Consider the following 13,921-nt stretch of genomic DNA (forward strand, 5'->3'; position numbering starts at 1 on the left):
TTACATACCCAGGTCACCCAGATCATTTAGCAGCGAATGAAGTCATGTACCTTGTGCCTGTGTTTGAACAGGGACAGTGACCACGGCAATAGAATGAGACCCCTTCACAGACTTAGATAACTTTTTTTCCTCAATATTATAGTATTCTAGCAATTGCAATGATTCCTGGGAGCAAGTGTGCATCCTGTAGGTTTTTTAATTGTCATGGGAAGGAGTTCCTGAAAAAGGGAAGAAAAACGTTACATCACAAGTGAGATGACTAATAACAGTTCTTTAATATGAACAGAGGGGAAAAAAGGAACCTAATCTTGTGCCCCAATCAATAAACAAAACATTATTTTATTTTATTTTTTAATTGGCATAATTATGTTTCACTGGTTTAAACACCTCTTCCCACCCAAACTACACACACAGGTACACACACACACACACACACACAGAGCATTCCACCAGTTTATGCAGTAAAGTTATGAAATAATATTCCGATACATAATTTTAAATGAAGTGCTGACATCTGGGCCAGTAGAAAACTGTCAACACATCAAACCTAGCAAATCCAAACTGAATTCAATCTATTTCCTCCAAACTGCTTGTCATCTGTGAAAGCTGTCGAATCAAAATCGAGTCACCTGTACCAATCCCTGACAAAACGTAGCCTGGGAAAGTCATGAAGGGAGGTTCTCACACACATATGCCTGATAACAAGAACTATCACCAAAGACTCTGCAAAACTGCAACTGTGCATACAGGCCATCAAAACCTTAGGAAATACTTCATTGAGGGCATCTGTCCAGCAACCTCCTGACCAACCTTAGACTGATGCCATCCTTGCTATTGATTCTTGGAGCCAAAGATAATGAATTCAAAGCAACTTACATAATCCTCCTTGTTTTGCCTTCAAAAACTTCCCCTTGCCTGAACCTCTTTGAATACACATACGATTTAGTAAGGCATATGTATTCCCACTGCAATGCTACTCCTGAATAAATACTTTTTATTTAGAGAATTTTCCTCTCTGCTTGTTATTTAGTTTGACACAATAGTGTCCAGAAGCAGGATAGAGTGAGCTCACCTCAGATGGATCAATAGTCCCTGGAACTGAGAGTGGTCCCAGCAGAGCTCTTTGCACTATCTACTTCCAGTAGTCGCCTTTTCTACTCTGGTGAATCTCCTCTCTGATTCTTGTACTCCCTCCTTTTGATGAGTTCTTTTGACTTTATTTGGGATCTTCTCTTTTGGTATAAGACTGCCTTAAATGAAGGATCCTGCATCCCTCTTGAGACTATAAAGTGTTTTTTGGCAAGCCCTTTCTGATATAGACGAGTGTCCTTTTGGAGAGTACTCTAGCTTCTACCAAATTTACATTGTTTGTAAGGACCTCATTTTTTTCTGGTGAATTCAGTTTGGGATCTTTTTACATGCCTAATTTAAGTTTTTTTTGTTTGGTCTGCTTGCCTGGTCTAAAATTTTTGTGAGCACTCTTTAATTTCATCTTGGTTTGGCTACACATTTCTGTAAATTATCTGGCTATTTTACTTTTTTCCCCTTACCTCATTTCTGAACATCTCCCAAGACTAAAAATGAACATCCCATATGGTAGGCACAAGATGGCCAAAATCAAAAGACCTAGGGCAGTATCCACCATCTAAAACATTAGTCCAAACCCCTGACATGGCCTGATAGGATTTATAGACTGTATTTATTTATTTATTTTTTTTTTGCTCTCAAAGACTAAGAAATGAAATGGGATTCTCAAATCTTGAGGCATGTCAAATTTTCTGTGACTCCAGCCAGCTATCTATTCAAAATTTATGGTCCATTCTTGTATACATTTTTAATCAATGGAAAAATTACACCAAGGATAATTTGTGGCTATTAAACAGATCTTGCAAACTCCCTAAACTTATTTTTCTTAGAAGTTTCCTAGCTAATTCTTGATTACTGTATTAGTACATTTTCATGGTGCTAATAAAGATATATCCAAGACTGGGTAATTTATAAAGAAAAAGAGGTTTAATAAACTTAAAGTTCCAGGTGGCTGGGGAGGCCTCACAATCATGGTGGAAGGCAAGAAGGAGCAAGTCACTTCTCACATGGCAACAGGCAAAGAGAGAGCTTGTGCAGGGAAACTCCCCCTTATAAAACCATCAGATCTTGTGAGCCTTATTCACTATCATGAGAACAGCATGGGAAAGACCTGCCCCCATGATTCAATTATCTCTCACCAGATCCCTCCCACAACACATGGGAATTCAAGATGAGATTCGAGTGGAGACACAGCCAAACCATATCAATTACCTATTGATGTTGATTCTATTTGAGTAATTTTAATTCTACGTTTGTGAATTGCTTTTCTTAAAAACTTTCCCAGTTTGTTAAAGGAGTTCACACAGAATGGGAAACTATGCCCACTCCCTATAATTAATTTAGCAAACCAACTTGCCTGCATTCTTGAGGATGCTACTACAAAGAAAACCACTAAAACCCTTAAACTTCAATTATGACAGATAGAAGCTCCCTGTATAAAAACGAGTATAAAAAAGCAGCTGACTGGAAAAAAAATATTGCCACAAAAGAAAAAGGTCCATGCAATCTTTCTCTCAACTTCCACTTCCCCCACCAGAAGACCATTCTCAATGACAGCCTCTTAAGGAGTCATCCCTTTTAATGTAAATTTGGATTTGACTGTCTAATAATCACTTAGAGTAATGGAACTGTTACTTGAAGGATTGATAGTCTGAAAGGAAAGAACTAGATAAATGTTCTTATAAAAGGCTTCCAGGTCAAACAGGTCAATATCTTGAGCTCAGAGCTATAATATATCTCTGTCCAGCATAAAACTTACTTGGTCTGCCATAAAAAAAGAAAAAACTGTGAATAAACTTTTCTAAAATGCTTCCCTGCCTGCATTGACTAGTCAAGCAAACCAGACCAGCAAACAAAGGAAAATTCGTTACTAAAATGTAAGACCACTTGGAGATGGTCTTGCACAATTCAGCCAATTCTAACTATATTCATATACTCCGTAACAACATTTCAGTCAACAACTGACCACATACAGGACTGAGGTCTCATATGATTGTAATACTGTATTTTTACTGTACCTTTTCTATGCTTAGATATGTTAGATACACAAAAATATGCCATTGTGTTACAGTTGCCTACAATGTTCAGTACAGTTACATGCGGCACAGGTTTGTAGCAAGAGGCAATATGATATGGCTTAGGTGTGTAGTAGGCTATGCCATCTAGGTTCGTGTAAGTACACTCTGTGATGTTCCTACAATGAGGAAGTCATCTAATGACATATTTGTCAGAATGTATCCTCATCATTAAATAACACATGACTGTAAAATGTAAACACTGAAACAATCCCTCAACTCACTTAAAATTGAAAAGAGAGGGGAAAACATGGTAAAATACTTTTTTACACCAAACTGTTTTATCCCAAATGTATTCCATAGTCTTCATAAGATTATCAGGCAAATAAAAATCATAAAGCTAAGCTACCAAACAGGATAGATTTGTCCCATTTTGTCAGAAACACAATTTGGATAAAAATATAAAACAGTTAATGTCATGAGTTTATTTTACTATATTTTACTGTTTCACGACTAAAATTCTAAAATGAAAGCTAGGGAAGGTGGGCACCATGACTCACATCTGTAATCCCAACTGCTCAGGATGCTGAGGTGGGAGGATCAGTAGAGTCCAGTAATTCAAGGCTGCAGTGAACTGTGATCACACCACTGCACTCCAGCCTGGGCAACAGAGCAAGACCCCATCTCTAAAAATAAGTAAATAAGTATTAGTAAATAAATAAATAAAATTGAAGCTAGGGAATCTGCTTCTGTATTTATGTTGTTTGTATGTTTTCATGTTGTGTGTATGTAATACCTTTCAACCAAAATTCATGAAAGAGCTCTAGTTAATTAACTAATTTAAAGGAAAAAAATAAGTGTTTAAATCAAATACATTATCAAAAATATAGCAACTAACTCAAATGTTTTTAAGTTCCCATGATTTTTAAATTATTGATAATATAAAAATAGAAATGTCTTCAGAATTATCAGCATACATTTTGCCTGGGTTTATTGGTCAGACAGGATTATATTTGTCTTACCTGGATGTTTTAAAGTCATGAAAGTATAAATCTAGCTTAAAAATAAAATGATTTGTGTAAGTCTTTGATGAATAAGACTAGTTTAATATTGTTAATTTAATGAAAATAGCTATACCTTCTGAATTATTAGCAAAATACATATTTACTTTAAAGTTCTTACTTGGGCAATAAATGCGTAATATTTACAGGCTATAAAAGCAGTTAACAAAGAAATCACTTGAAATAATGACTAGACCTGTTGAATATTGCAGTTTTCATAAGTAATCTAGGTATAATTGTTTAAAAAATAAATAAATTTGGTAAATATAAGTTGGATAAACATTTATAAATGAACTTTTCATGTAATTTGAAATGTTAGAGTAATATTATGCTGAATTAAGTAATAAATACTTGTTAAGTGTCTGGGTCATTTCCACTATGAAAACTAAATTGCTGAACACAAGTACAAGTTTGTTCTTGACTTCTTAAATTTTATAGAATAACTAAATATATTTGACTCTATTAATAAAATTGTTAACTATTAAAAATTGTTCTATGAGAAGCTATGTTTCTAAAAATTATAAAATATGTATTTATAAGCTGTTGGTATAAGAATAAGAGTTCAAAACTGCTCACTTCTAAGGTTTCACTAGAAATTAAGATTACTATAAGTAAAATTCCTAATTAGTGTATATAAATCTGTACACATAGTATATCAGAAAACTAAGATGTATTTTTGATGGAAAAAATTATAAGAAAGGCATAGAAAATGAGTTATTGTCTAAGTCGGAGGTCATTTAATGGTTGTTTCAAAATACAGACTTAGAAAGGAAATAGAAACAACATAGAATGAAACCAGTAAGCATGTGAGAAATTAAAAAGAATTATAGGTATGAAAATACATTTTTGGTAAGGAAGGTTAAAAACCAAAGAACTTTTCAAAATGGGAAGGGGGCCAGGCGCAGTAGCTCATGCCTGTAATCCAGCACTTTGGGAGGCCAAGGCTGGTGGATCACCTGAGGTGAGGAGTTCAAGACAAGCCTGGCCAACATGGCAAAACCCTGTCTCTACTAAAAATACAAAAATCAGCTAGGCATGGTGGCACATGCCTATAGTCCCAGCTACTGGGGTGGCTGAGACAGGAGAATCACTTGAACCCAGAAGGCTGAGGGTGCAGTGAGCCAAGATCATGCCACTGCACTCCAGCCTGGGTGACAGAGCAAGACTCCATCTCAAAAAACAAAAATGGAAAGGGAAAAAAAGAAAGTAAATTTTTAGTCCTAAAATAAAATGACTGGTAAAAGGAAGTATAGCACAAAACTACAAAACTAAAGGTCCAAGCATGTTGTAGAAGTTCTGAGCATGTTGTAAACGTTTTATAAATAATAAATTTATAAAAGAAATTTTGGCCAGGCACAGTGGCTCATGCCAGTAATTCCAGCAATTTTAGGAGGCCAAAGCAGGTAGATCACTTGAGGTCAGGAGTTCAAGATCAGCCTGGCCAATGTGGTGAAACCCCATCTCTACGAAAAATCAAAAATAGCCAGGCATGGTGGTGTGCACCTGTAATCCCAGCTACTCAGGAGGCTGAGGCAGGAGAAACTTGAATCCAGGAGGCAGAGGTTGCAGTGAACCGAGATCATGCCACTGCACTCCAGCCTGGGCAACAGAGCAAAACTGTCTCAAAAAAAGACAGACAGAATGAAAGAATGAAAGAACGAAAGAAAGAGAGAGAGAAAGAGAGAGAGAGAGAGAGAGAAGGAAAGAAAGAAAGAAAGAAAGAAAGAAAGAAAGAAAGAAAGAAAGAAAGAAAGAAAGAAAGAAAGAAAGAAAGAAAGAAAGAAAGAAAGAAAGAGAAGGGAGGGAGGGAGGGAGGGAGGGAAGGAAGGAAGGAAGGAAGGAAGGAAGGAAGGAAGGAAGGAAGGAAGGAAGGAAGGAAGGAAGGAAGGAAGGAAAAGAAAGAAAGAAAGAAAGAAAAAGAAAGAAAGAAAGAAAGAAAGAAGGAAGGAAGGAAGGAAGGAAGGAAGGAAGGAAGGAAGGAAGGAAGGAAGGAAGGAAGGAAGGAAGGAAGGACAGAAAGAAAGAAAGAAAGAAAGAAAGAAAGAAAGAAAGAAAGAAAGAAAGAGAAAGAAAGAAAGAAAAAGAAAACAAACTTGTATATAATCAATTTGGCTACAATTAAAAGGGAATTATTTAGAAGTGTTGCCAAAAATCGAGCAATAATATACTAATACAAAACTAGAATATTTTGGTCCCCTATGTTGGAATAACAAAATTTACTTAAAGTGTTGATCTTTTCTAGCAAAAAAAGAGTTTTTCTTTTAATTCTGAATTTTTTCAACCATTTTCTGAACTGCAACTTCTTATTTTACAGTTTTTATTTCTGCCATATTTCTTCCTGAGATCCATGTAATTTCCCCATTTAAAGTTGAGAATGCTGTCTTCTTCACTTAGAATGGCAATTTTATTTCTCAAGGTAGAATTTTCCTCTTGAAGCTTTTCAGATTCGATATCGCGGAAGTTCGACTTCTGCTGTGTCCACAGCTTGTGATTTGCAAGTCATGCATCACTGCCTCCTGCTCTTTCTGTCCTTGAGAAAGTACAGCTTTTTGCTTGGCTGGGACAGTAATTCTCTCCTTCAACCTTCTCATCAGTTCCTATAACATTGTTTTCCATTTATTAATCTGCTGTTGTGACCTGATGCTGAAATGTTTGTCCTGAAGGCTTAGAAAAGCAATATTTTCTTCCAGTATAACTTGATTCTGTACTCTTGGCTTTTCTTGATCTGTCCAAATCGTGCTTGCATCCAGGCAATTTCAGGTGCCTTTAGTTTTTCTAAAAGCCATACATTCCCCTGTTTAAGGTACTGGCTTTTTACTGGTTTATTTCTTCTGTCATATGGTGTACATTCACAACATGGGCACAGGCTCATCCTGTGCTTGACTGAATTCAAGGACATTTTCATCAGGTTTGACTTCCAGATTATCTAAACAAGCTTCCCATAGGCAGAAGCAATCACACCAAAGGAGGTTATCTTTACCTTTTACTAATTGGCCTAGGAAACAAATATTTTGTCATTTCTTGTGCTTCACGTTGTCTTCATTAGTTTAGTAAAAAATACTTAGGAAAACTGAACTTTGAAAGGGTTAAGGATTTTTCTTCTTACAACCATGTGACTGTCTATATTTGCTTCTAAAGTCTTTTGAATATCACTTTGTTTAAATGAATGACTATTATTTCTCAGTGACATGTTATCCCATTTTGATAAAGTGTTTTGATAAAGTGTTCCAGAGGACCCTGGAACATCTCAAAGTTTTATGAAAATGACATATTAAACTAAATCAGGATTAATTAATATGTTGAATTATATGAGAAACATTATCAAATCATATCTGATGCTAGATTTTTATCTCAGTTACATTTATGACTATGTTATTGATATGAATGTTCTAAAGTGATACAAAATTCCTTAAAAGCTAATATGTCATCAGTTATAATTCTGGCTATCTTGTTGTATGCCGCCAAAAAAAAAAAACAAATTTTCTTATGAATTTCCAGATTTTTAACCATGGTTATTCTAAGTTTGTCATCCACAGTTACTGTTTTGATTCTTCTCTAAAGGCAGCTGCCATCAGATTCATGGCAAAGATTCTAACCAGTACTCTTGAATGCAGATTTCTAATAATGTTTAGATGATGGACTAAATAAGAAGTTTCCTTAACTTTAAAGGAGAAACTGTTGAATCTGTGAAACTGCTAATCAAGATCGAGCAAAACAAAAAATTAATTACAAGAAATGGAATAACTGATAAAGATTATGTTTTACGGCTTTTATTTGAAAACTATTGGTTCTTTAACGTTTTGTTTCCCAGATTTAAAGAAATTTTCTCTTTATCATTTTTCTCTTTATCTACAGCTTGCAATTTGGTAAAATATACTCTTGTGAACAAAAGTAGAAACATTTACTTTTCTTTTGCTGATTGATCCCTCCAAAATTTGGAAACTATTTGTGAATATTCTTATTTTTCTAGCAATAAGAATCTGCTCTTTTTATAACAGGATACTATTGCAAGTATTGGTTATATTACCAAGGTTTTGAGTTAGATTTTAGTTCTAAGTTGTTTATATGTCCTGCAGACAAAGTCTGAAGTATGACTTGGTTTGGCTTTCTAGCCTCAAGAGGTTTTTAAATCTAAAATTACCACATGGTCAGTCATTGTTCTTGTCACACTATGTAAATGATCAGGTAAAATTTGGTGAAAACAAAAATTATTTTACAAACAAATTAGTCTTACTTTGAATATCTCTGATAAAAATCAGGATTATTATAGAGACAAAAACTATGTTTCTCTATAGCTATAATACACTTTTCATTAGATTACAGCCCTATACATTGTTTTTGAGTTCTGGTTATCTACCTGTAGACTGAACTAGGTTCTGAATTACCTTACTTTCCTCCAATATCTAACTACAATGCTCCAACCAAGAACATAACTGTTCTGTTCCTGAAGCCCTACAGCTGAAACTAAATGAATTTTAAGGGACAAGTCTCATGCCTGATATATGGGTCACACCAAAAGTTCACTAAACCACCTAATTCCATTACTGGAGGTGTTCAGACTCCAAACTAGGACGAGGGATAGGTAGGTGACCGCTGTGGACAGCTTTTCTCACAGTGACAGAACAAAACTCCCATCATAATGAGATTCTTGCCCCTCTTCATTTTCCCTTGCTTGTGCCTACCTTTTTCTTCGACAAGATAATAGTAAGTACAATTCTAGCTTTGAGATGATAGCCAAGACCTACAGAATAGACAAAAACTGAACTTGACAATGGACTCCAGGTAGACTTAGTCAAGAGCCACTCCTTCCAAACCTCCCTTGTTGCTCAAATGTTGCTAAAAGGATTTTGACCCGGACTCCTAGTCACCAGTCACTTCTCTCCAACAGGGGATCAGATTAGCAACCTGGGACACGTCCACACCGATATTGAGGGATAACCAAACCTTATCAAGATGACTGATCGCTGATGCTTTCAAAGAAAAATCTTGATCAAAAGGGGGAGATGTGAACATTGTCAGAATCAAATGGAGTCATTTACGTCAAGCCCTGACAAAATGGAGCCAGAGAAGGCAAGATGGGATTTTTTTTCATATGCATGTGCCCGATAACCAGAACTATCATAAAAGACTCTGCAAAAGTCATAACTTTGCACAAAGGGCAGCACAACCTCACACAAAAAAATTCCTTATACAAGGACATCTGTCCACCAACTGCCTGTTTAACATTGGACTGATGCCACCCTTGTTATTGATTCTTGCAGCCAAGGATAATTAATTCAAAACAACTTATGTAATCCTCCTTATTTTACCTTTAAAAATTTCTCCTTGCCTCTACCTCTTTGAATAGTTAGTTTACTATGATACACATATTCCCATTGCAATGCTACTCCCAATAAATATCATTTTCTTTTAGAGAGTTTCCCTGTGTGTTACTTAGTTTGACACCTTCTATTTGTCTTGTAGAATGGCTTCACCATCTGTTTATTCACTTCAGCTTAAAATGTTGTTGATTTCTCCTGTTTTACCCACCCCTACCCTCAATTGGGCTTCAAGGTGCTTAGCTTCTACCTATCAAACTTCTCCACATTTTCTCCTCTGTGGTCTGGTTTTTCTACCACTGCCCTGGTTTATGCCTTCATTACTTTTATTCTGTATCAGAGTCAACCGCCTCTGATCAACTTTTCTTTCTCCCACTGAGTCCCCCTATTTCATTCAATCTGTCTCCCCCTTGCAAAAGGACACCTGCTCACTCCCTAGCCAGCATGAAGGACAATCTCCTGAGGGTGGATGTCCAGCCTTTCCACACCCTGCATCTGTGACTCATTCTCCACTTTTCCCAAACACATGCATTTCAGTCACACAGCCTCTTCTAGGCTCCCAAACACACCTGGCCCTTTCACTGTTCTTGCTTTTCTTTTTCTAGAAATAGCTTCCACCCCACCCTTATCCTGCCTGAGAAATCATCATCATCCTGCCCAACAGGCTGGGCAGAAGCATGGCTCCTGCCACCATTGTCCTATCCCGGTAACGCTTGTTCTCTGCGTACTCCACAATTAAGGGATTTCCAAGCCTGCACTGGGTGTGAGGCCGCGCCCTGCTTATAGGGAGTAGGCCCCACCAAAAGGAAAAGGTTACTCATGGAACCTGTCTCTGAGGAAGAGCAAGAGCCTCACACTTGAAAACAGAGCTGAGGGTGAAGGCATTGGTTTGGACTACAGAAGGTTCCCAGGGGCGAAGGGACAGATCCCTGATGAGCACGTTTCACACGGGGTACCTGTTGTAGAGATAGGGAGCTAAGAAGCAGGCACCGAGATAGGGCATCCATGACAATAAGCCAGCCCCATGGGGTGAGTTTCCCACCACGGGATCCTTGGAAACTGCCTCAGAATCACCGTGATGCTTATTTCAAAATATTCATTCTTAGGCCTACCTTAGATAATAAGTCAGAACCTATGGAGACGGGACCTTGGAATCTGCATTTTAACAAAATTCTCAGGAGATGCTGAGACATATGAAACTTTTAGGACTCCTACGATGAGGGATGAGGCATCTCGTGACAAGAAGAAACACAAAGCAAAGTCACCAACTCCCAGCCTTCGGGCTGGATTCCACCCAGAAGACCTAGTTCCCTAACATGAAAGAGGCTCATGATTTTCATCAGTTAATCGCAATAATGCACCAAATGGTACTGGAATCTAGGAAACCAAGCTAGGAGGGCAGTCCACTGGTATGTCAGACTGAAAGGGACAGAAGGGGTGGAGTTGAGGCAGAAGCAAAGAACAATTAGCAAACGTTCAAGAAACAAAGTGAGGATCAAAGTACCAGTCCCTACCTTACAGGGTTTTTGTGCTACACATAAACGTGGTTGTGTATATCAAGCATCTAGCACATGGCTGGTACAGAGTAGATCCACAACAGATCTCAACTGCCCTGGGATTCATTCCACGGATTTTTCCTTTTATATGCACCTTGCGGAGCCATTGTTGAAGGTTTTAAGGAAGCTAAACTAGAATGGGCCCTGTCTCCCAGCCCCACACACCTGGTGCTCACAGAGCCACGTCAGCAAAGTCGGGGCTGAGTCCCCGGGTCTCACCTGTGGACGGATGCTCATGCAGGTAGGAGCGCTCTTGGGCAGTGCCTTGTTTGTTCCTACTCATCCAGACCCAGTACCACCAGCCTCTATGAGCTATGTATTTCAGTGTTCCCACCCTGAACTGTGGGTGGTAAATCATAGTCACACAGGGTGCAACACGAGTTCTAGAAAGACTGAAAGTAAAGTTTCAATTAAGCAAGATGAATAGATTCTAGAGATCTGCTATACAACACTGTACCTATAGCTGATAATGATATATTGAAATATATGTGATATAATGATAATTGAAAATTAAGAAGTTACACCTCACATTAAGCATTCTTACCATAAACAAATTTTTTAAGCTCGGGGAGGTAGCCTAGAATGACACGTTAAGGAATGTTGCAGAGTGTCTTGGCGGCAGGAAGAAGAAAGCTCTTCAACAACGTCCCCACAGTGGCCGGGGGCAGGAGGTCTAAGGCAGGGCGGGAGCTCACAGATCTTAAAGAAAAGCTGTAGCAACTGACAGTTCCAGGCCCTGGGCAGCACTGTTATAATGTGACGGACAGCGCCACCTAGTGGAAGAGAAAATGAACAGGAAGTGACCAATTCTCTTAATGGTTGATAATAACATTGCGTTTGAGTTGGAACGCACCTTAACAGTTAATATTTTACAGAGGAGACATAGAGTCTAAGTCTGATTTCCCCACAGGTTAAGCCAGTTCTCAAGTGACAGAGCTTTTTCTTTCTCAGCCCTGACATTCACCCAGACACAGAAGCAAACTATGGTGTCAGGATCGACACAACAACCAGAAACAACCTCACACCTGGCAAAACTAACACCTCGCCTGGGGCCAATGGAGATGAAGGAAACCTGAAAAGCTCCTTTCTGGAGAGCATTTTTACTATCCCGCTCTGGTACATAGAGAGCGCGACCATATAATGAGTCTTCCACACCAGGACAATTCTGGAAGTGAAAAGGGCATCAAAAATAGTTACAGAGATAGAGATAGAGATAAAGCTACATAGATGAAATCTTAATTGACAACTGGTTTTATTTTACTGGTGGACCTTTAAAATCATTCTATACAAAAAAAAAAATTGTTTTCAAAAATAAAAATCTCTCTCTTCTTTTTTTTTTTTTTCTTTTTTTTTTTAAGAGTCTCACTCTGTTGCCCAGGCTGGAGTGCAGTGGTGCAATCTACGCTCACTTCAACCTTCACCTCCTGGGTTTAAGCAATTCTCCTGCCTCGGCCTCCCAAGTAGCTGGGGTTACGGGTGTGCGCCACAATGCCTGGCTACTTTTTGTATTTTTAGTAGAGACGCGGTTTCTCCATGTTGGCCAGGGTGGTCTCAGACTCCTGACCTCAGGTTATCTGCCCACCTCGGCCTCCCAAAGTGCTGGGATTACAGGCGTGAGCCACCACGTCTGGCCCTAATAAAATTCTCTTTTAAAATAGCATGTGTCTGGCCAGGCGCGCTGGTTCACGCCTGTAATCCCAGCACTTTGGGAGCCTGAGGCAGGTGGATCACCTGAGGTCAGCAGTTCAAGACCAGCCTGGCCAACATGGTAAAATCCTGTCTCTACTGAAAATACAAAAATTAGCCGGGCATGGTGGCGGGCGCCTGTAATCCCAGCTACTAGGCAGGCTGAGACAGGAGAATCGTCTGAACCCGGGAGAAGACGGTTGCAGTGAGCCAAGATTGCCCACCGCACTCCAGCCCCATCTCAAAAAATAATAATAATAAATTAATTTAAAACAAAATAAAATAGCATGTATCTGTACACACTAAGCAAAATGTGAAAAAAACTTTTTAAGTTTGTTCTCAGTGTTAAAAGAACACAAACACAAACAAAATCATTATTCTTGTATAATCTCAGGTATGTTAGAAATCCTCCTCTCTAAAGCTGTTACTACTATTTTTCCAAAGAATTTGGTTTTTCAATGGGCTGTATTATTTTTAGTTCCTTCATAAAATTGCCAGAAATCTTCTTCAAACTGCATTTTATGATTAATGAAATTGGGGTTGTTAGAAGATAGTCTTTCTGTAGATGCTGAAATACCTGCTAAGCTCAGAGCAAATTCTACATGGGGGGACATTGTTGGTTGAAACTTTTCCGTAATTCAATTCTTAAATAATCCAGCTCCAATATTGTGACAGCCACAGTTTCTTTGCCTCTATTCAGAGAAAATGTTTTCGACAAGCCAGAACTTGTCAAATAAGTTATCTATTTATGATTATTCTGAACATTTCACCAAGTTTGGAAAGTACAAAATTGAGGACCGTGGTTTCATTCTGTACTGGTAAAAAAAATATGAAGTTGTTTAATTAAAAGTACAAATGCTATCAAAACATCCTTCCCAGGAGTTGAAATATTCCAAGATGCAATTATAGAATTTCAAAATTGAACATCACACACATTCGAACTCTTGTTCTTAAATTTGTTCAGCTCCCTCTTTCTTTTTTTGGTAATTAATTTATATGGCATCATGTCCGCAGACTTTGTTTTTGATACTTTTAATTAGCTAAAAGCAGCAAAAGCTGAGGTTTTCTTATGCTCTGTTTTATAAATGCTTTGTGTAGACACTTCTAACTGATTTTGCAGAGGAAATGCAATGAAAAGGTAAACGATTTGTTTACTGAAAGCAACAACAAAACTTTAATACTAAGATGGGACATGACTT

At 37.9% G+C, this 13,921-nt stretch overlaps 1 protein-coding gene across 1 annotated transcript in view; it reads right to left on the reverse strand.

Moving 5' to 3' along the window:
• SERPINB12 (serpin family B member 12) overlaps positions 1-11,809 on the reverse strand; it is a 50,890-nt gene extending 39,081 nt beyond the window's left edge. Inside the window, exon 1 of the mRNA XM_005586514.5 lies at positions 11,581-11,809. Within this exon, the coding sequence (XP_005586571.3) occupies positions 11,581-11,583 (3 nt within the window). The 5' untranslated portion in view covers positions 11,584-11,809. The remainder of the gene's footprint in view (positions 1-11,580) is intronic.
• Between the last annotated feature and the right edge of the window lie 2,112 nt (positions 11,810-13,921).

Source organism: Macaca fascicularis, chromosome 18 (assembly GCF_037993035.2).
Source record: "Macaca fascicularis isolate 582-1 chromosome 18, T2T-MFA8v1.1".
Classification (NCBI taxonomy): Eukaryota; Metazoa; Chordata; class Mammalia; order Primates; family Cercopithecidae; genus Macaca; species Macaca fascicularis.